This window comes from Andrographis paniculata, unplaced genomic scaffold (genome assembly GCF_009805555.1).
Source record: "Andrographis paniculata isolate CXL003 unplaced genomic scaffold, ASM980555v1 Contig65END, whole genome shotgun sequence".
Classification (NCBI taxonomy): domain Eukaryota; kingdom Viridiplantae; phylum Streptophyta; class Magnoliopsida; order Lamiales; family Acanthaceae; genus Andrographis; species Andrographis paniculata.
The window spans coordinates 1,028,286-1,047,787 of record NW_026137601.1 but is presented as its reverse complement, the minus strand read 5'-3'; the positions used below and the strand labels follow the sequence as shown (position 1 = coordinate 1,047,787).

General features: G+C 37.8%; 5 protein-coding genes and 1 long non-coding RNA gene across 8 annotated transcripts; 2 read left to right on the top strand and 4 right to left on the bottom strand.

The window, feature by feature from the left end:
- Positions 1 to 707: 707 nt before the first annotated feature.
- On the bottom strand, positions 708 to 3,804 carry LOC127261957 (zinc finger protein ZOP1). The gene is made up of 6 exons (XM_051290399.1): positions 3,639 to 3,804; positions 2,517 to 2,717; positions 2,029 to 2,131; positions 1,699 to 1,794; positions 1,230 to 1,630; positions 708 to 999 (listed from the first exon to the last, which is right to left on the bottom strand). The coding sequence occupies exons 1-5, from the start codon at positions 3,645 to 3,647 to the stop codon at positions 1,272 to 1,274; spliced, it is 768 nt and encodes a 255-aa protein (XP_051146356.1). The 5' UTR covers positions 3,648 to 3,804; the 3' UTR covers positions 708 to 999; positions 1,230 to 1,271.
- Positions 3,805 to 3,935: 131 nt separating this feature from the next.
- On the top strand, positions 3,936 to 8,133 carry LOC127262330 (uncharacterized). Of its 2 annotated transcripts, none has more exons than XM_051290977.1 (9): positions 3,936 to 4,184; positions 4,271 to 4,528; positions 5,212 to 5,495; positions 5,671 to 5,799; positions 6,140 to 6,262; positions 6,899 to 7,006; positions 7,197 to 7,375; positions 7,460 to 7,922; positions 8,006 to 8,133. In XM_051290977.1, exons 1-8 carry the CDS (start codon positions 4,034 to 4,036, stop codon positions 7,581 to 7,583), a joined length of 1,356 nt encoding a protein of 451 aa, XP_051146934.1. In that variant the 5' UTR covers positions 3,936 to 4,033; the 3' UTR covers positions 7,584 to 7,922; positions 8,006 to 8,133. The 2 variants fall into 2 exon arrangements, with proteins under 2 accessions (XP_051146934.1, XP_051146936.1); XM_051290979.1 differs by having other exon boundaries at positions 7,460 to 7,918; positions 8,006 to 8,128.
- A 652-nt stretch (positions 8,134 to 8,785) lies between these two features.
- Positions 8,786 to 9,184, bottom strand: LOC127262350 (uncharacterized). Its single transcript, XM_051291000.1, has one exon. It carries the CDS (start codon positions 9,182 to 9,184, stop codon positions 8,786 to 8,788), a length of 399 nt encoding a protein of 132 aa, XP_051146957.1.
- A 3,110-nt stretch (positions 9,185 to 12,294) lies between these two features.
- On the bottom strand, positions 12,295 to 14,736 carry LOC127262332 (la-related protein 6C). 2 transcript variants are annotated; one of them, XM_051290982.1, is made up of 10 exons: positions 14,152 to 14,736; positions 13,914 to 13,995; positions 13,724 to 13,818; positions 13,560 to 13,631; positions 13,393 to 13,472; positions 13,221 to 13,302; positions 13,090 to 13,137; positions 12,937 to 13,005; positions 12,745 to 12,855; positions 12,295 to 12,669 (listed from the first exon to the last, which is right to left on the bottom strand). In XM_051290982.1, exons 1-10 carry the CDS (start codon positions 14,503 to 14,505, stop codon positions 12,469 to 12,471), a joined length of 1,194 nt encoding a protein of 397 aa, XP_051146939.1. In that variant the 5' UTR covers positions 14,506 to 14,736; the 3' UTR covers positions 12,295 to 12,468. The 2 variants fall into 2 exon arrangements, with proteins under 2 accessions (XP_051146939.1, XP_051146938.1); XM_051290981.1 differs by having other exon boundaries at positions 12,745 to 13,005.
- Positions 14,504 to 18,486, top strand: LOC127262339 (uncharacterized). The gene is made up of 6 exons (XR_007841122.1): positions 14,504 to 14,518; positions 14,651 to 15,580; positions 15,734 to 16,592; positions 16,679 to 17,356; positions 17,744 to 17,990; positions 18,139 to 18,486. It is a non-coding gene; the product is annotated as an uncharacterized LOC127262339 (long non-coding RNA).
- Positions 17,817 to 19,144, bottom strand: LOC127262333 (jasmonate-induced oxygenase 2-like). Its single transcript, XM_051290983.1, has 3 exons — positions 18,574 to 19,144; positions 18,158 to 18,485; positions 17,817 to 18,071 (listed from the first exon to the last, which is right to left on the bottom strand). The coding sequence occupies exons 1-3, from the start codon at positions 19,038 to 19,040 to the stop codon at positions 17,817 to 17,819; spliced, it is 1,050 nt and encodes a 349-aa protein (XP_051146940.1). The 5' UTR covers positions 19,041 to 19,144.
- Positions 19,145 to 19,502: the final 358 nt, after the last annotated feature.

Here is a 19,502-nt window from a genome sequence, read left to right as displayed (position 1 = left end):
AATACAATGAAAAACAAAGAAACAGGAGTCTTCAATCCATAGATTCATTCTTAACAATTGATCATCCATCCATCCAACCATCCCAACATTTTTTTTTTCTAATTTTTATTAAAATAAATGGACATAGGAACACTTAGAAAGCCCTAAGCCCTACAACAAGGAAGAAGAAAATTTCATCATCTCATCTTATAGTCTATATTATGTGTTCAATGGAAATTAATATCAGGGGGGTCTGGTTAGACAAGGATCACAATCAGTATTAAATTGCAATTAGTAGGATTCTTAGAGTTGTGCAACTTTTAAAAGTCAGTTATGCTTGAGAAGAAGAAAATAGGACATAGTAGAGGTGGGGGGTGGTCACAAGAGTGGATAATAATTAATTTCATGTTGACTTATTGACTCACATGAGTAAATGCAGTGTAGTGTGAACAGTGACAGAGATGATGAGATTTTAGAAGAAAAAAGAGAGTACCTGCTTGTAGCTGCAATGGAAGACTGACTCCAACACCTTAGCATCTTGACAGGAAACTACAATAGAATTTGTCAATTGAGTATTGATAACGTTGTCCCCCACAGAGATCCTGCTTTGACTACATGTGTATATATATATATAAGTATGTATGTATGTATGCATGTTAGGATAATTAGGGGAATCCAATCAGATGACTGAGTCATGGATTTTATGAAGAACAAGAAATGGGAAATGATTTGCAGACGGCACTCTATATTGGGAAATAGTAGAGATGTTAATGACATATTGCAAAAAGTTTCATGAACAATTATAGTCAAGTATAATCACCTCAAGGAAATTTCAATAATCAATGCCAAGTTGTATTCTTATCATAACATACTTATAAAATATACACAGTTTAGGGTTTTGAAAACAAACACTGCATTCAAGCTTTTTTTCTGCAATTATGTTTGCGCTGAGTAAGCAGGCGTAGATATTGTTGTGCCAGCTGATCAGAGTCCAATTGCTCATTCCCTGCTTCAGGTTTCCTGCATTATACATGTATGGAAAATCAGAAAAGTTTTTTAGGGCAGACAAATTCATGTTAGGGATCTCCCAAAAACAGACAAGCAGATATACGGCACAAAGATAATGTGCATACAGTAATAAGCAGCTGGACAGGGAAATTCATCTATGAGAATGATCTTAGCTATCAGATGATGTTGCTAGAAACAATTTTATGTAAGGTAGTGCAAGAATTGTTTTCCCTAACACTTACATCTTGGAAAGGCATGAAAGATCTCCTCAAAGCAAGTGCATATCAGTGCTTATAAAGACCAAGCAATGGCTTTTCTCTCTGTTCGACTCTTTTTCTGGCAGCTTCCCTAGCCTTAAGGGCATCAGCTTCCTCTTTAGACAGGGTTTTAGGCTTCTCATTTTGTCTTTTTCTCTTAACAGCAATTGAGGATGGAGCACCCTTGACAGATCTAGTAGGGTTGAGTGGTGTGGAGACCACGCGCCCTGGTGGAGGGCCAGTTTGAGCAGTTGAAGCAGTTTTACTATCAGCACCTGGTTTATTCTCGGATACTGACGGTGGCTTCCCTAAACTAGGCTTCTTCTGAGCAGACATGGAAGAATTTTGAAATGAAGCAAGGGCCACTTCTTGTGTCACCCATTTGCCTATGGCATTGACATTTTATTAGCAAAGTATCTAAGAGAAGATTATTTTCAAAAAGAAATGTGCATACCTAAAGCATCTGTATAATAAAAGCCGGAGTTAGGATCATAGTAACCATTGTTCATCTGGCAGTAGTAGTACCCTGATGCACTGTCAAGCTCCCAATCTGTCAGTCATGAAATATATATATAAATTTAAATTGTGGAAGGGAATGATAACTTTAGCATGTTATAATATATATAAATATATATACATAGCTCAGGGGAGAGAAAGATTGAAAGGTTATACATGAGAAATTGATTGTGTAGAGAAACCAATCGATGATTATGCAACAGGAAAATAAAAACAGGGAGCACAATAGCCAAAATTCATTTGAAGTTAAAAACAAGCAATTTATCACCTCCAGGCATGGCAAATTCATCATCAGCAACAAGCGCCTGTGCGTTAGTCTCTCTTGCCTCTTGAAAAGTTGCTAAATCCTTCTGATAACTGCGCTTGGCTTTCTGAAACAATTGAGCAAGTGTGGTGATACAACAGAGTAGCATAGTTATGGAGAGATTAGATCGAATAGAAGCAAATAGGTAATATATATTAGAACCATCCAAATCTTTTGAAGTTTGAGATACAAGAAGAATAACATCAGTTATATAGGCATCTTGTAAGTAAGTTAAGAAAGTCTTTCACACCGTTTCTACACATGCTAAATTTTCCAGTATATCTGATAAGTCCATTCGGCAGCATGAAAAGTGTAGTCGGAGTGCCAAGAGAATCAATAATGTCATCAACATTTCAAAAATAGATATTACGCTTGCCTTTTCTGCGGCCCTTTCCTAGATTAATGTAGTCCATTCATTAGTTTGATTGCTTTCTGAGTATACAATTACTTACTGCTTCTATCTGTTCGAGGACACGGGCTGCTTGCTTTTCTTCTTTTTCTTTCTTAGCTTTCTCCTCTCGCATGGAATTAAGCCTCTTGGAAACATTATCCTTGTGTCGCTGACCAAGCTCATGATTTCTAATGCTGGCAGGATTGTTGGATATATAAATTTTGCAGGTGTCACACCACTTGTTACCCTGACTAACCCAGTACTGGAGAGCAGAAAAGACAATGAGATTACTCACACAACAAAACAGTATAACATGGAAAGGGAGCAAAAACTGAAGTGGATGGAAATGTCTGTCCTGAGTCAATCAGTCGATAGATAGATATAGTCTTCTCTCCCAAATATGATTGAAAAATAAAGAAAAAAAGAAGCATAACCTATTAGCATATTATCAATTTTCAAATACAGAATGGCAGCATAAGACATTCAGGTCAACAACTGAAAGGCAATCAATTAACAAGGTTTCGAAAGTTCACAACTAATAAAACGATTAGCCTAAATCCATAGAGTGCAATCATCAATGAACATACACATGTTTTGGAAAAGTGTTCTGATATTTTCAAAATAGTACGTGTTCTTTTGTGGATTGTAACACAAATTTTGATTATTCGCATTTTTTTTTCTTCCAAAATATCAATTCAAATAATTACTTTTCTTGATATTATACTACAAATATATTTTATATTCAAAATATCACGTCTACCATCTATTTATATCATATCAAACAACTATTCAACTTCAAATTTTTACTATAAAAAACCCAAACCCACGAATAAACACACCATTTGATGAGCTTTTTTTTTTTTTTTGGAGAAGATTTCTGATGAAAAAATGCGACAAAGAGTAAAAGAAAGTGAACAGAGTTAAAGCAAATCACTTATTTTTCATTTGAAATATTAATTAGCCGGACAACATTAGATTATAAGCTCGATTCCTTCTGAATCCAATGAAATGGACACTAATTCAAATGTCTCTAGCTCAACCTATCAAAATTGGATATTAGAAAATCTTTACAATGCACAGTGTATGACCAATAGAAACTTAGAATTCAACATTTAACGAGCCATCTCCATAAAAGAAATTTTCTGAAAACAGAATACCATACATAGATGAATCTCTACCGTACCTCTGTCATGATTGCAAGTAACTTTCACTGCAACTCAGGTATCGAAGAAGCACGGAGATCAGCAGCTGGGATTCCAAACTCAGATTCTCCCTCCCAAATTCAATCTTCCTGGCGCAGCGCAAAAGAAACCCTAACTAAAATCCCTGATTCCTTCGTTAATGATTGACCTTTCATCCTCCAAAATCACAAAAATAATTTACTTTACGCATGAAAATGGGCTTGGGCTCCGGGTTATAAGTTAATGGGCCAATGTTTGGTCCATAAAGTTTCTATTGACGCAAGGCGGAAATTCGAAATTTGGTAAAATCGTAAAGTACATCTTGCGCGGTGTTTTTCTCTCACCGGCACAGTGAGCTCAGCTTCAGGGCGACAGCAGACGCCGATTACCTCCGGAAATGGGACCGCCGAAGGGAGCCACGCGCACAATATCGCAGCAAGCATTCGATGAAATGGTACGGGAAAACATAGATGACCTCGGCATGGACCCTGCCGAAGCTCTCGATGACGCCATCCAGACGCTTACTCTGCAAGGTGTCGATCTTACAGGTTTGTAGCTAATCGAAGTTCGTGTGCTTATATTCCGAAGTTTCTCTATTGATTATCGGTGGTATTTTATTGTGTTATCTTTCCAGGTATTATCACTTGCCTACCTGGAGAAAGCAATCCGGTGATCGAGTGTTTGGGAAAGTTAAGAGAGGAAAAAGCATTTCCTGAAATTTTGGATCCGCTGAATGAATTGAATGTTTTGTGCAAAGATAAAGGATCGGGGAATGCGTCCATTGCCTCGAAAAATGGAGCAGTGGAATTGTTGATATCTATTTGTTCTAAGCTGCGGAAGGAGAGTCAGGGCTTGGCATCCGCGTTGAATGCCCTTGCTTCGGTTATTCATGGTATGAGCGAAATTACGTAGTGTTTATATATTTCAACTGAATCTGTAAATGTGCATCTAGAAACACTTGTTCTCTACATTTAGTTTCTAATATTCAGCTCTTGCAATTCTACTTAGAGTTGGACTGTCAGTGAACAAGAATACCTGAAGTAACAATGGAGTTGTAACTTGTATGTTAGGGGACATCTGACGGGTTGTTCTTCAGTATTTCTCCTCTATTGGGTCGAAACCCGCCCAAGTGAGCGAGTTTGAGAGGTAGATCGATCAAAAATAATATCATGTATATCTGGCATCATGTTTTGGCGACACCCGCCTGGATAGTATGCTTTAATGGCAAGCATTGGGTTGCCTTTGGAAGAGTTTTGTGAGTGCAGACATACTTAAGCTCACACAAGGTGATAGATGAAAGAATTCAGTTTAGTGGAAGTAAATTGTAATCTAGGTGATCGTAATTGTGAGTCTTAGCTACTAAATATTTCATGTTCTGTTTTAAGTTTCAAGGAAACGTAATTCAAAGTTTTAAAATGTGCAAGATCTGAATTCAGTATCAATCTATTCTTTTACACTTCTGGTAGTATGACAATACTAATATCTGCTCACCTCTTCTAGAAGTTGGATCAGATTGTAAGAATACTCCATTTGGAGAAAGAAGTTAAGAGTTGTTATGCTGTTATGCTTGTGCAGATCTTCAAAGTTCAGAAATATTTAAGGAGAATGGTGGCCCAAGGATTATTGTGGATATCCTAAAAGGTGAAAGAGGTGATGCAAACACCTTAGAAGGTTGTTTTGCAGTTGTTGCTGCTGCTGCAACTGGCAATGAAGTTCTGAAGGACTCATTTATGGACTTGAAAATTGATGAGCTAATATTCCAGGTTCTCAAAGAACGAAACGTTGGGACTGTTCCAAGCATATATGATGCCATACGAATTATCTTGACATCTGATGACAATCGTGTTTTGGCATCACAAGTAAGCTGACAAACAAAATTTTCTCGCCACACTAATAATAGTGATGATTTTTCATACAATATCAAATATCAATATGGTTGATATTATTGACCGATGTTTGTAAGACTTTTCTGAGACCATGGTTTTGTTTACTTTACCTGAATTTTGCACAATTGAAGGTATCATGAACTTACAGGTTTTTGGATATGCTAGAAAATTCTCTGAGTTGGGAATTGCAGAGATTCTTGTGGACTCTCTTCGTGAAGAAGCTTCTTTTCCCCATCTTACCTCAGCCGCCATTGCTCTGAAATCTGTAGCTGTCAATGTAAGTTTTTCAAATGTTGTCAAAATGAGCAGCAGATATGTCGACTTTATATTGCTGATGTTTAGTGTGGAAAAGGAGACAGTGTTGACAAATTAAATAAGGGCCAGAGAAATAACTATGTGAAAACATGACAGGCTAATTAACTTAGATTTTAGGCTCTCATCGGGAGATATCTAGAACTTGTGCTGTAGTGGTTGATGTAAGATTATTAGATCAACTGTTACTTTCTAAATTAGCTTAGATTTTTATGAGAATATAACTTATGTAAGCACAAACAAGTAGAGTAATATATCAGATATCTTTATCTAACTTATTCAACTTGGTGCTGGCATCATTGCAGGACGAGATTTGTAGGTCTATTGCCAGCGCTGGGGGGATTGATGTGATTCTCAACTGTATTGATAATAGTGGTTTACTGGGAAACAGTGGTGTAGCGAAAACCTGCTGCTCTTTGTTGTCTAAGGTACAAGCTGGACTGTAGTATACATGGAATGCTTAATACTTTCTTACACCTCTATCCCTCATGCAGAACCACCAGTTATATCCCATTTTCCTTATTAAAGCTTATTATTGTTTATTAGTTTTTAATATTTGTTTATTTATCCTTCACACGTTAATTTGTTGAATATTTTCTTACACCTCTATCCCTCATGTTCAAAGCCTAATTTCACTCCGTAGAACCACCAGCTATATCCCCTTTTCCTTATAAAAGCTTATTATTAGTTTGTAATATTTTTTTATTTATCCTTCACATATTAATTTGTTGAACGCTCACCTTTTTAATTTATATGTTCAAACAAGACAGTTTATTTAATGTTCGTCTTAAAGTTTACATTACAAGCCTTTGCCAATGTTAAGGCTTTCTTCAAGTTTATGCCATGTTTCATTTTACATCCCAAAGGGTGAATCATGTTTTACATTTAGTTTGTCTTCTTCTGAAGCTTCTTTCAAATATGTTGTCAATGGTCTTTCACCAATTTGTTGTAAAATTTTTCTGCCAAAGCTTGTAGCTCACCATCTTGAATTTTATTTGTTTTGGGTATTGCAAACTTTGATCCCCATACATTTTGAAGCTGCTTAACTATGTATGTTTGATTAGCTTGCTGGAAGTGATGCCAACAAGGCTGCTATTGTCGAAAAGGGAGGCATGGATAGGCTTTTAAACCTCTCAGCAAGATTCTCTGATGATCCCTCTGTACTGCAGGAGGTAGAGATTTAGTTTGTTGCTGAATAAGGGTTCCTACATAGTGTGTGCATGTGCATGGGTGTGATTGTACATGCCAAGGTATTCAGGATCCATAGTCTAACAGATTCATCTTAGCCCATTAGAATATACATTATCGGCTTCCACATGCTTACTGTGACTTACATGGTATTTACTTCTGTAACTCCAACAGATCATGTCCATCATTTGCACTCTGTGCTTGAGGTCCATGGAGAATTCAGCCTGTGCCATGGAGTCAGGTGCTGGGGACCTTGCGATTCAAGCCATGCAGAAGTTCCCAGCCTCAGATCAACTGCAAAGAAATGCTTGCTTCATGATCAGGAATCTGGTTGTTCGAAATCCAGAGAACCGGTAACAGTTAATAAGTTCCTAACTTGCCTTTCTTCTGTTTCATAATTTTCGTCCAGTCACTAAATCCTCCACTACGGTGCACAGAAAACTTCTGCTTGGAAATGGGATCGAGGAATTAATCAGAAGGGCAAAACAAACCCACAAGAGCTGTAAAGATGCAGCCACTGATGCACTCAGGGATTTAGGAGTGAATAATTATAACTCCTGAGGTCACCCGCCAACCAGACATCTACATACAACATAGTTATGCTGTTGGTGGGTGTTTTCATTGCATGACTAGCAAATCGAAACAAGCTATACGTAGCTAGCTTGAAATTGACTCAAAACTCCAAGAACATTCTATTGTTAATTGGGTTTGGTAAGCTTGTTTGGAATCTTGGACTTGAGCTTGAGTTTTTATCATTGAGTAGTATGAACATTCAGAAACGGGCTGTATCGACAGCAGGCTTGGTCTTATCTTGTGCCATATATTGTGGAATTGAAGATCTTGATTATTAACAGCATAGATAGCATGAAATGGGGCTTCTAACAAGCTTTACAATAGTAGGTATATATATGATTGGTGATTATGGGCCAAAATGGGCAAAAGGCCATCCATACAAGTAACTAATATTGAAGTTGGTGGTGCAGATTTGTGGTCCAATTGGGGATTGGAAAGCAGTGACAAAGAAGAATTGACAAAAGCTGCAAGATTTCACATGGTCAAAGTCAAACCAATCGGATGGAAGGAATCTCTTCTCATGCCATGCCATGCCCAGGTACGCACACCTGTCCCATCTCTCTCTCTCTCTACCATCATTTATTATTAGCTTAAACAAATACTCCTGCTTACTATACAACACAGATAACAAACAGTACCCACTTTCCCAAAAAGAGGGACAGATATCACAATCTGATCTTCAATCCAAAAGTTATTACCCCTCAACTCTCATAGGATCAACATTGAATCATAACTGCCATTGGTAACAATAGGGTTGTGAATGGGTAGAGTAACAGTAGTAATGTAGTAAATGTGACTGGGGCAAAATAGGATAGGTGAATTCACTTGGGTCGTTAATGCCACTCTAACAGTATACACTACTAGCTCCAATTCTCTTGTAGGAATTACGATATAAAAGATATTCACTTTAAAATTTTGAAGTAGAAACCCCTCTTTTAGTTAGATCTTCATTATGGCATTGAAATGTTTGTATTTTCTTTTATTAAGTGGATATTTTTAGCTTTCAAATATGATTACTTTGATATTGCTCTGTTAGGTAAATAAAAAATATGTATCTGCATGACAAATGCCCAAAATCCCCACCATTAAAATAATTAAGAAATTAAACATGACAAGATAACAAAATAATAACACCATGATTGGATTGAAACCTTAATTAGATGATAAGCTAATACTGTAATAATTAAGCTCTACTCTTGTTGATGACGAGGGTTGTGTACGTGTGTATTACCTTCCTCTTCTCCCTCTCCCGCCGCCGCCGCCGTCGTCCGGGCGGAAGTTCCGGCAGTGTGCTCCGTCACGACGACCCGCGGCGGCGGAGGGTGGTCTAGGCGACCATCAATGCAAGAAGCGCATTTGGTCTCGACCCAACCCTCAAAATCATACTGCGCGCGGCCGCGGATTCCCCGGCCGGAGCACAGCCGGCCAATCATGATCGCGATTGCGCCGAGAATGGTTATCACGGCGAGGACGCCGATGACGGGCCCGACGGACCCGTGGCCCGAGTGGGCCGTGTAGGCCTGCTGGGCCATCTCCATTGGCGGTGGCTGCTGTTGCAGTGGATCTAATACTGGACTGGAAGTAGCCATTTTTGTTTATTTAGTATGATCAAACCCTAAACCCTAATTAGCCACAGAACAGTTAATTAGCTGCTTCTGTTTCTAATTAGGGAAAAAACTGGAAAAGGGGATGGTAGCGATGATAGGAGAGAGTTGAATTCGTTGGGTTTTGGATGATAGGAGTGTAATTTGATTCTTGAAGCATCAGGTTCTTTGAATGTTGGAGAGGAAGAGAGAACACTGACTAATCATCAGTTCATAGGGAGAGAATATTGCTGCATCTTTTGGGAAGTAAAAAGTGCTGTCAAGAGTGTGGAACGAATTAAAACATTTTTATGGAGAAAATTATCACATCTGGTGGGGAGGAAAAGTGGAGGGAAAAAAGGGGTTGGTTTTCTTTATATACACAGGACCTTTTTATCTGCTTTTGATCAAGTTAATTATATCTTTGTAGCCAGATCATAAAAAAAAAAGATAAATCAGATTAATTGGTTTGTCAGGTGAGATATACATCTATGCAGACAACATAGTATGGTTAGTATTATTCTTATTACTAATCTTTACTCTTTTTTTGTTTTTTTAATTATGAATGGATACTTGTAGTAATGTATGACTGTGTGATTAAGGGGAACTGGGGAATGGAGATAGATACATGATACTTACATGTGCTGAGAGAGAGAGAGAGAGAGAACAGCCTGGGCTTGGGTAAGGTATTCAATGAAGGTGCTATATCAGTTTCCATGTGCTGTTGCTATCCCCAAAAACTAATTGCTACCTAGCTATGGTTCTCCATTTTGGGACCACATAGGTAAAAGTAATAGTATATGTATATACTACAAGTGTGTCTATGTATGTGTGTTTCTTTGTTTTGATTTGGTTATGTGATTATCAATTGCTGAGTAAATGCAAAAGGGTATCTAATTAAATGGATACATATACATAAGAACATATATAACATACATGAAATTAGGGTCGAAAGTTGGAAGTTGGAAGTAGGTAAATGAATGAATGACTCAAGTTGCTACTTCTCATTATATATATGTCATGCAGGAAGAAAGAATGAAATTTGTGCGTACTTGTTTTTATTTAGGTCTATTGACTGACACTGGAATCCAATTTTTAACTGAGTGACAGTTGATATATTTGCCTTTGAAGAGGTAATTAATGGTTTTACATGGTCAGAATAAAAAACCATTAATCTGATTTCTGTGCATGTTTATAAAAATGTTTGTAGAGAAAGAAAACTTGGCATATTAGTCAAATCAATTGTTACTAAAATAAAATAAAATTTCAAACTTAAATTATATCTCATTCCACGAATACACACAGAATTTATATTATATGTTAGCATTTTGATCGAGCAAGTAATGTGTTGTTACTTCATCTGTTCTTGTTGTGATGTTATATTTCCTCTCACAATTCTTTTAGCTAATAAATTAAAAACTATGTGCCAATTGTGAAATTGTCTTTTTGACACAAGTCATGAGTGGAAAGGAGAAAATGTTGTGTGGTTGAGCCAAAAGTAGTCTTTCCTGGTGGGGTCAAATTTGTTGATATAATATCAACTTACACATATTTGTTGATATACTTGAATGCACCTCATAAAGTAAATTTGTTTCTTCTCATATATCATCAACCCGTAGGGTTGCATTTGGAGCATTCTCACAATTATTTAATAAGCATCTTTTAGTGTAGCTTGTAATTACGAATAAATATATATGTGTCGAAAAGAAAGAAAGAAAGAAAAAACAAATTTGAAAAAGATGAGAGAATCTGACTGTGAAAGAAAAGAGAATATATGTCTTGGGGACAGTGATGACAGCAGATAATCGTCCCATTCTTTGACTTTATAATCGTTTTGTGAATGGTGTTGTTTTGGTTCATTTCATACAATAACAAGTTTAATATTATTATTATTTCAGAAAACTATTTATTTATATAAACTAAGAGTAGAGGTGGAGGGGGAGGGGCAGCAGAGTGCATGATTGTATTTGATAGACAAGGACAGAAAGATCTGAGCAGACCCATGTATCGTACAAAGGTTTAGTCAAAATCATGTACCACATACAGCCTTCTCTTATTCTTCTTCTTATAATAATAACTATTATTATTATTATTATTATTATTATTAAATTTACTACTAGTATTGTTATTGTTGTGTTTTTTAATGGTGTGCTATGGTCTTTCTGACACCCCAAATTCTTCCTTGTCGCTTTTCTTTTGAACCTTTGTGCTCCAAATCGTATTCCCTCTCTTAGTATATTGTTATTGTTTATTTTTATTTTTTATTATATAGGAAGCATACGGTTGTATACATAAGAAATACTTGGTGGTGAATACATCATTTTTTGGCTTATCAGTTTCGTCAATGTAATTTGCCATATGGTTCCTGATAAATAAGCGTCAAACATGTGCAACTTATGTGAGAGAAATATATGATATAATTGATCTCAATGTAACATTATATGTTAATATAATATATAAATATTACTAATATATGATAATAGTTCAGATAATATATTACAAAATGATGATTGGAGCTAATGGAGCAATTCAATAGTTTATTCAAAGGTTGCTGTTGATAAGCCCAAAATGAGAATGCTAGTGTGGTATGTAAGCTGTTGATATGTTAGAAATGTGTTCGATTAAAGGATTATATACATAATTATAAAGTTATTTTCTAGAGGAAAAGAAAGATATTATTATTCAATTTACTGAAGTTGACAATATATGCTTTCTTATGTGTAAGTTTAGTTTAATGTGGATCGTAAGATTCCCAAACTCTCTCTCTCTCTCTCTCTCTCTCTCTCTCTAATGATGGTGTGTTTCCACTATTGGATTTGGGGGACCACAATTGACTTGTGCAAAAACATTACTGTAATTGTATTAGGAGATTAATGCCAATACACATCAATCGAATTGAGTGTGAAGGCCAGAAAGTAGTTGTTGCTCTTTCTAACTCTACTTTCTTTGTCATCATAATGAATTTTGTGTTCTTCATCTGGTAATTTTTCTTGCATTGAGTTGGGATTTCACGTATCTTGTAACTTGCTTAAAATGTCTATCTTTCACCAATTTTGGGCTTCTTTTGGCTCAAAGATGGAAGTAAAAACACTAAACAATCTCACAAGATAGAAGGCTAAGTAAAAGATACAAAAACTTGCCAAGAATCAGCAGAGCAGCATTCTGTTCAACATTATCACACACACAGATCAATGGAACATGCTTTCCATACATGACAAACACTTCACCTTCTCTAGATATAAAACTCATCATAAACTTTGCAGGCATATAAAACTGAGTCAGTCTACTATTTAACTGGATTGCACCTGGACACAGAGTGGCTTCCCTCTCCCCATGGCGAACCCTCTGGTTCCGTCCGGCATTCGGGGGCCTTTTGTCGGCAAGCTGCTGTTTGGTGTAGTAGATGTCGAATTTATAATATGAGGCCGATGCTTGGGTTTCGCCCGGTTCTTCGACCAACTTTTCTTCAATGCACATGAGTTCTCATCTACCTGATTGAGTTATCAATCATAACACGGTTAGTTTACCTTAACATTGTCATCACTTTGAGAATGTTATTTAGTTACCTCAGCTGAGTTGGTAGGCGAGGCATCTTCCTGCGAAAGGCAGGGCGTTCCCTCCTCGTCGTCTGAACACACATCGAAATCTGACTTCCTGCTCCTTAACACAGACTTAGGCTGTAGATTAGCATCACAAGTAGTTAACGATATATGTAAGAAAGCATGAAGCAGAATGGATATGGTTGGAAGGCAACCTACCGATCGCTTGAGCATTACCCTCACGCGCATGCCTTTTCTCCAGTTTCTTTCATCGTTCAATGTTTCGGCCTGAGGAGATGAATTCGTTAAAGGATTATGGCATGAACAGCTGAGTAAGTGCAGTAGCTAGTAACAGAAGAGAAGGTGACATACTGCTTTCTCTGCAGCCTCCGGAGTTTCATACTCAATCAGTGCATGAAGCTTCAAGAACGGCACAAATTTTAAAAGGGTTATGGCGATGATATAAATGAAGCAGCAGCAATTAATCAGTCGATTCCATGTACCTTATTGCTAACAACTAAATCTCCCTTAGAAGAACGAGAAGAATTTGGTTCTTGTGGTTGACATATTCGGATTGATTTGATGCTGCATATGGGAAAGGAGTATTGCTTATTAAGTACATATGTATGCACATACAAGAAAAGAAAATAGATAACGAAATGAATCTGATCCGACCTTCCAACCACATTAAACAGTTTCTCAATGTTGTGATGAGAGTGATCGTCGGGTAGATTTTCAACTATAACAGAGCGGAGCTGCATAAGATGTAATACGAAAAGCTTAATGGCACCAAGAAAAGCTACAAAAGTTCTATAGAATGAAGGGATTAGTAGCTAGCATACCATCAGGTCTTCTTTATCCTTATCGGTTAAGGGGTGTTTCCGTCTCACCTTCTTGCCGTCGCTGCTCACAACCTGTACAGAAATAGAAAACATACTGTGATTTATAGCTGAATTATGTAGTCCTACAATGATCAAGGAGCGGTAATTTGGATTAAAATTCCAACCAGGTTAGAGGAGGATTGCAATGCTTGTGCCACCATTGGATTGCTAACGTTAAGGGACTTGAGTTTCTTTGCAGTAGTGACAAAATTTATAGGAACTGTTAATGGAAAAATTTTAGATACTGGAAGTGAATTTTGTGAAAACTCAATTCAAGAATGTAAAAAAGGAGTGTTCGATCTGATAAGGACTCACCAAAGCCTTCAGGATCCTTGCTCACATGTTTAGCAATGGATTCATTGGCTAGCAAGCTTATGTCACTGAACATGTACTCTGCCTGTTTCATCATATACACAACACAACGCAAGGATAACGGTATTGCAATCAACAATGGTTCACAATGCACATCTGTTGTAGTGTAGACAGTTACAAAACATTTCAATTTTGATCACAACCTTAACCCTAATTACAGAAGAAGGCATTTGAGAGTGACCTGTTTGACAATTTTTTGCTTAAGATCCTCGGTAAGGACGTTCTCCTTGGCCGGATGATTCAGCGGCGGCGCAACCTTGGATCCAACCAAAGGTACCGACGCTTGTTGATCGGCGTAATAGATCCAGTTCCCGTTTATTCCATCGAGACACTGAAAACACTGCGGGTAGAAGTAGCCGGACAATGGCAGATGCGGCTGGACATGCGAGTGCGACCGCGGCACGAATTCAGGAGCCGCCGCATTGAATTTGAATCCCCATCCACCTCCACTACCGTTCCCGCTGTCCTTTCGGTTCTCCGGCGCCATTTGTACGGCTTCTCCTCCACCGACACGCTTCTCACTCGCTTGCGCCATGCGAAACAAACAGGTTAACAAAGATCTCTCCTCAATTCCTCACTCCCAGCTTTTCCCCCCTGCACAGAACTAACACACACATATATCTATATATATATATATATACGCATCACGCATTTGAAATGCACATCGCTACAACCTGCAGAGTTTGGCGGTGGAGTTCGTTGAATCCACCTGCTTTGTAGCAACTGTAGGATAAAAACTGTTCGTTGGTTTCCACATTCCACTCCATGGGAGAGGTTAGCTTTGACGTAATCAATTCTGAAGCTAATTACAGAATGTTTATTTGGGCCTAATTGGGTAACCCGACCCATTCTATATTGGGCCTATTAATTAGGCCCCATAATATCCGCAATTTGTCGACGTGGGGGCACTTTTACAATTTTACATAACTACAGGGAGTAAATGGAAATTTCTGCAGGCAGCTGGCAGCTCCTTGATGCACCCACTAGCAGATGAGGGAAGAACTCTGCTCTGCTGAAGACGATGATAGTTCCGAGACTGGAAGGATGCCTGCGGCTGCTGAGACTGGCGATAGAAGTAGCGATCATGCTTGTTGAAGCTGTTGAATGGATGTTTTTCGAAGCAAATTCGATGCTGTCTTCGATTCCTGACTATCCACTTCTGCTTCCGCTTATTGATATTGTTCCTTAATTTTTGTCCGGGAGCTGACTTGGGCTGCGTTTTGATTGAAGAACCGGTGAATAGTAGTATCTTTATGTATTTTTAGCATCAGTGCAATTAGTTGCTTGTGGAGATTGTGCTTGTCACATATGCTGGCTTTCTCCGTACATTTGGATATGTATAGTGTAATTGTAATTGTAATTGTATAGTTTTGTTTGTGAACGAGTTCCACTGAAGGTACGATGATTCGGTCTTGGTTGTTGCCATAATTGAAGAAATTTTGTCTATCAAGGTGTTGGATCTGGGAGGAGCAGTTTTTATTAGACTTGAATTTGATGGTTGGGGATCTGTACTGCTTAATTTGGTTTTTGTGAAGTATTTCTTAAGGCTGAGTATTAGCAGACTTGGGGATTCGAATTGGAAACGCAAAAGATTTTTCAGTGTTCTTGAGGTATGGTTATCCTAGACTTTATGCAGAGATCATTGCTTTTTTATGTTGACAATTGTGTACCACAATTTATGGTCTGTTAATCTTTTCTTTTTTCTTTTTTTTTTTTGATTAACTTTTTTGTGTTTATATTTGTATATGTACTTTGTTTTGTAGCTATTGCTAGTAGAGGAAGATACATGTAAAGGTAAAAGAATAAAGAGGATTACTGACTTACTGTGTATTTCTTAGTATCATGTTAACCAAGGGATTAGTTTAACTATTCATTGTCTGGTTTTTGACATTGATATTTCAACATGAATCTGTTGGCAGGTTCCAAATTTAATGGGTCTGGCCTTTGTCGCCACACCACTAATTATCTTGTTTAGATATTTAACTCCTGTACGTTTATTATTGGTTTCCACTTGCCAGCAGTCTTTCTGTTTGAATCACCATGTTTATCCAAATAAGAAATTCATCTACATTCCACAAAGGAATCTTTACTATGTGTGAGGGGCCCAGCTCCATAAGGTACATCTCTTTAAGGTTTTGAAAACTTAATCCATGACACTGTTGAGATATATCTTTCAGTTCTATGTTATACTTTGGGTATCTTGCAAGATTCATTATTTATTACTCAATTGAAAATACTTTAGAGGAGCATCATATGTTGAGCCATTTTCCCCTCATAGCTTGTTTAGTACAACTCATAATATACTTTCAAGAATACTTCTGAGCAATCAGAAGCAGATTGTGAAACAACTCAGTTGGTTTAGACATCATAGCCATGTGGTCAGATGCTTTCACTACTTTAACTACATCTGGGGGGTTGTGTTTGGTCATCCATAGCTGCAGCTCTTTCTTTGCAACATTGTCTTCATCTGTCATGATGTAAACTCGTTTAACTGATCCATACTTGTTACTTGATAATACTAGCTCTGTGGACATGTCTTCTTCTGTGTACAGATATATTGGCCGCACCAACATTGTTGCTAGTGTCCAATCCTGCCATAGACACAGGGTATGCAAGATAAAGGTACCTTCTTTGTAGCTCTACTTTTCTTGCAGTGAAAAGCTGAGAATTTTTTAGGTTTTTTGTTTATTTTGTTCTTCGTGTTTTAGGATGTTTTACAGAGGGAGGCTGGTGTTACCTGGAAAGGGCTTAGCTGATACATTTTCACTAACAGATACTTGGGTCCCAACAATAATGTAGTTGGAGGATTGTTGGTTCCATTGTTGAATGAATATTGGCTGTCCAAAAGAGAACCTTCTTGACTTCTCAAGGACTGCAAATAGAAAAGAGGAAGAACTATGGGACTGAGTTACTGAAGACTTGATCTGTTTTTCCTGGATTTCTTCAAGGTGAATTAATAAAACCAAGGGCCTGTAAGGAATACATACCTTCCTACTGAGGGTGGAGATGTTGAGAAATGGGCCAGGCATCAAAGCTGCCACAAAAACACCAACACAAATCTTCTCTGGATATTTCTCCATAGCTTGAGATATGGCTAATCCACCAGAGCTATGAGCTACAAGAATCACCTTTTGTCTTGCAGGAACAGAAGCCATGAAATCCATGAGTGGCCTGAAGTAATTAGACAGAGTTGGCACATCAAGGACCTGTTCTGGATTGATCCCAGAAGCAGCCATGTCAAGGGCTGTAACATTCTGGCCTGATGATCTCAGCAACCCCACTATCTTGTACCAGCACCAGGCTCCATGCCCAGATCCATGAACAAGGACAAAGTTCTCAGCAGTTGTCTTCTGGAAAGGAAACATCACGAGGAAAATAAACATCAAGTAAGTCTTGTTGTTATTCATTTCTCTTTGGGAGGTGGTAGTTCTTGGAAGAGTAGACATTTGAATGGAGAAGAAATTTTGGATGTGATGTTTCTAATAATAAAATATCTTTTGGCGGTTATGTTTTAATTGAAAAATAGGCGTTGGACAGGTGTTTTAAGGATAAAAATATGTACATAAAATGATTAGTATAAAAGCAGGTTTGAAAAAACAAACAAGCACACCCTAAATTACTAATTTGGATGCCTGGCCCCCTACACTTTCCCTTGGATCATGATGAGCCACTTATTATTTTCATCATATATGAACACTTGGATCATTAATTGATTATTTGACTTATATATAGGCACACTTAAATGATTGATATTTTTTTTATGAATTTCTCAGGGATTTTATACAAAGCTGTCATTATTAATAACACCTACTTATTACAACCATGGAGAAAAACAAGATCTGTCTTCTAAAGCTTGAAATGATGCACTTGAATGTTTTCAGTGGTGAGCTTCTTGAAATTACTGAGTTTCCTGGTTGCATAAAACTTTCCCCAGCTGTATCCTTTGTATTTAGCTGGACTTTGCTCACTGACCAACTCCTCCAGGGGCTGTATCCATACGTCGTGTGAAGGATTTATGAAGTATGGAATCGAAAACCTTTCCTTCTGTGAATTGACTGTCACTCTGTGCTCCACACTTTCATACTTATCATTGCTCCATACCTATCAAAAACACTCACACATTCTGTCACTAATAACATTGATCGATTGATTGTAACTTATTGTGCAGATGACTTGCTTTCATATACCTGGATAAGGTCACCGACATTGACAATATAAGCATCAGGAGTTGGCTTGACAAAGATCCACTCTCCATCAGATTTCCTCTTCACTTCAAGTCCTCCTACGTCGTCCTGAAGCAGGATTGTCATTGCACCGGCATCCTTATGCCTTCCAAGGCCAAGTGCTAGCTCAGGAGCTGGACAAGGTGGGTAATAATTCAGCCTCATGAAACTTGTCTGATTCTTAAATAAGCTATGCAGCCGATCTTCCGGAAGTCCCATGCTCAAGGCTATCAGCCCGAGCAACTTGTAAGTGAGCTTTTGCATTTCTGCTGAGTACATTTCACACACGTCTCTGCAAATTGAGAAAATTTGCTAATAACAAATGCGATATATTGCAACAAATCAGGAATGGAAACAGTGCAACCAAATGAATTGGATACCGAAGATCGGGAGGATACTCAGGCCACTTGTTTGTCAATTCTTTCAGCTCTTTGTCATCAGGTTCATCAGAAGCATATATAACGGTCGGATTTTCTATTGTGCAGTCAAAAATCTCCTTCCAGTCGCGCACGCTCTTTGTGATCTCAAAGTCGGAATACCCAAACAGGTTCACCTGATCCCGGCTCGCTTTCCTCTTCTCCTCTTTCGGGAGGGCGAAGAACTCCTTTGCAGCTGACTCAATTCTTTCTCGAACCTCTGCAGGCACTCCATGGTTGATCACCTGGAAAAATCCCCATTTTCTGCATGCATCACCTATTTTTGCCACAAGATCCCAATTGGGCTCCGAGAAATTCAAGTTTAACGGGGAGAGATCGATCAACGGGATGCCGTCCTCCTCGATGATCTGAAGCTTTGGCCTGTGCTCAATGGGCTGGATGAAATCAGGTTCAAATTCTAGTGATGCCATGGATGAATTTGATGGTGTTAACACTTATTAGATGGTTTCAGTTCCTTTATATGAACAAGTTTGGCTGCTCTTCTAGAACATTGCTTTGGTGCAAGTAATCAACACTGCAAGTTATTGAAGGTGTGTTTGGTTGGATGTTTTGGATTTGAATGTTTTGCATATATTTTAAAGTGTTAGAAAATAATATTTTCAAATTAAAAAATAATAGTAGTAATAGAAAAAAAAAAATGATTTATTGAAAATGGTTTGATTTGAAGAAAGATAGTAGTGTGACATTTAGTGTGTTAAGATGTCAAGAAATGATTAGTGTGGGTAGTAGTGGTTGGGTTAGGTGGGCAATCCTTGTAATTATTCAGGAAACTTAGACAATGCTTTTTTTGGAATAATTATTGGCATTGCTAATGTCACTTTCTGTTCTTCATATCCATGGCCAATCATCATATCAATGGATATCCCATGCTG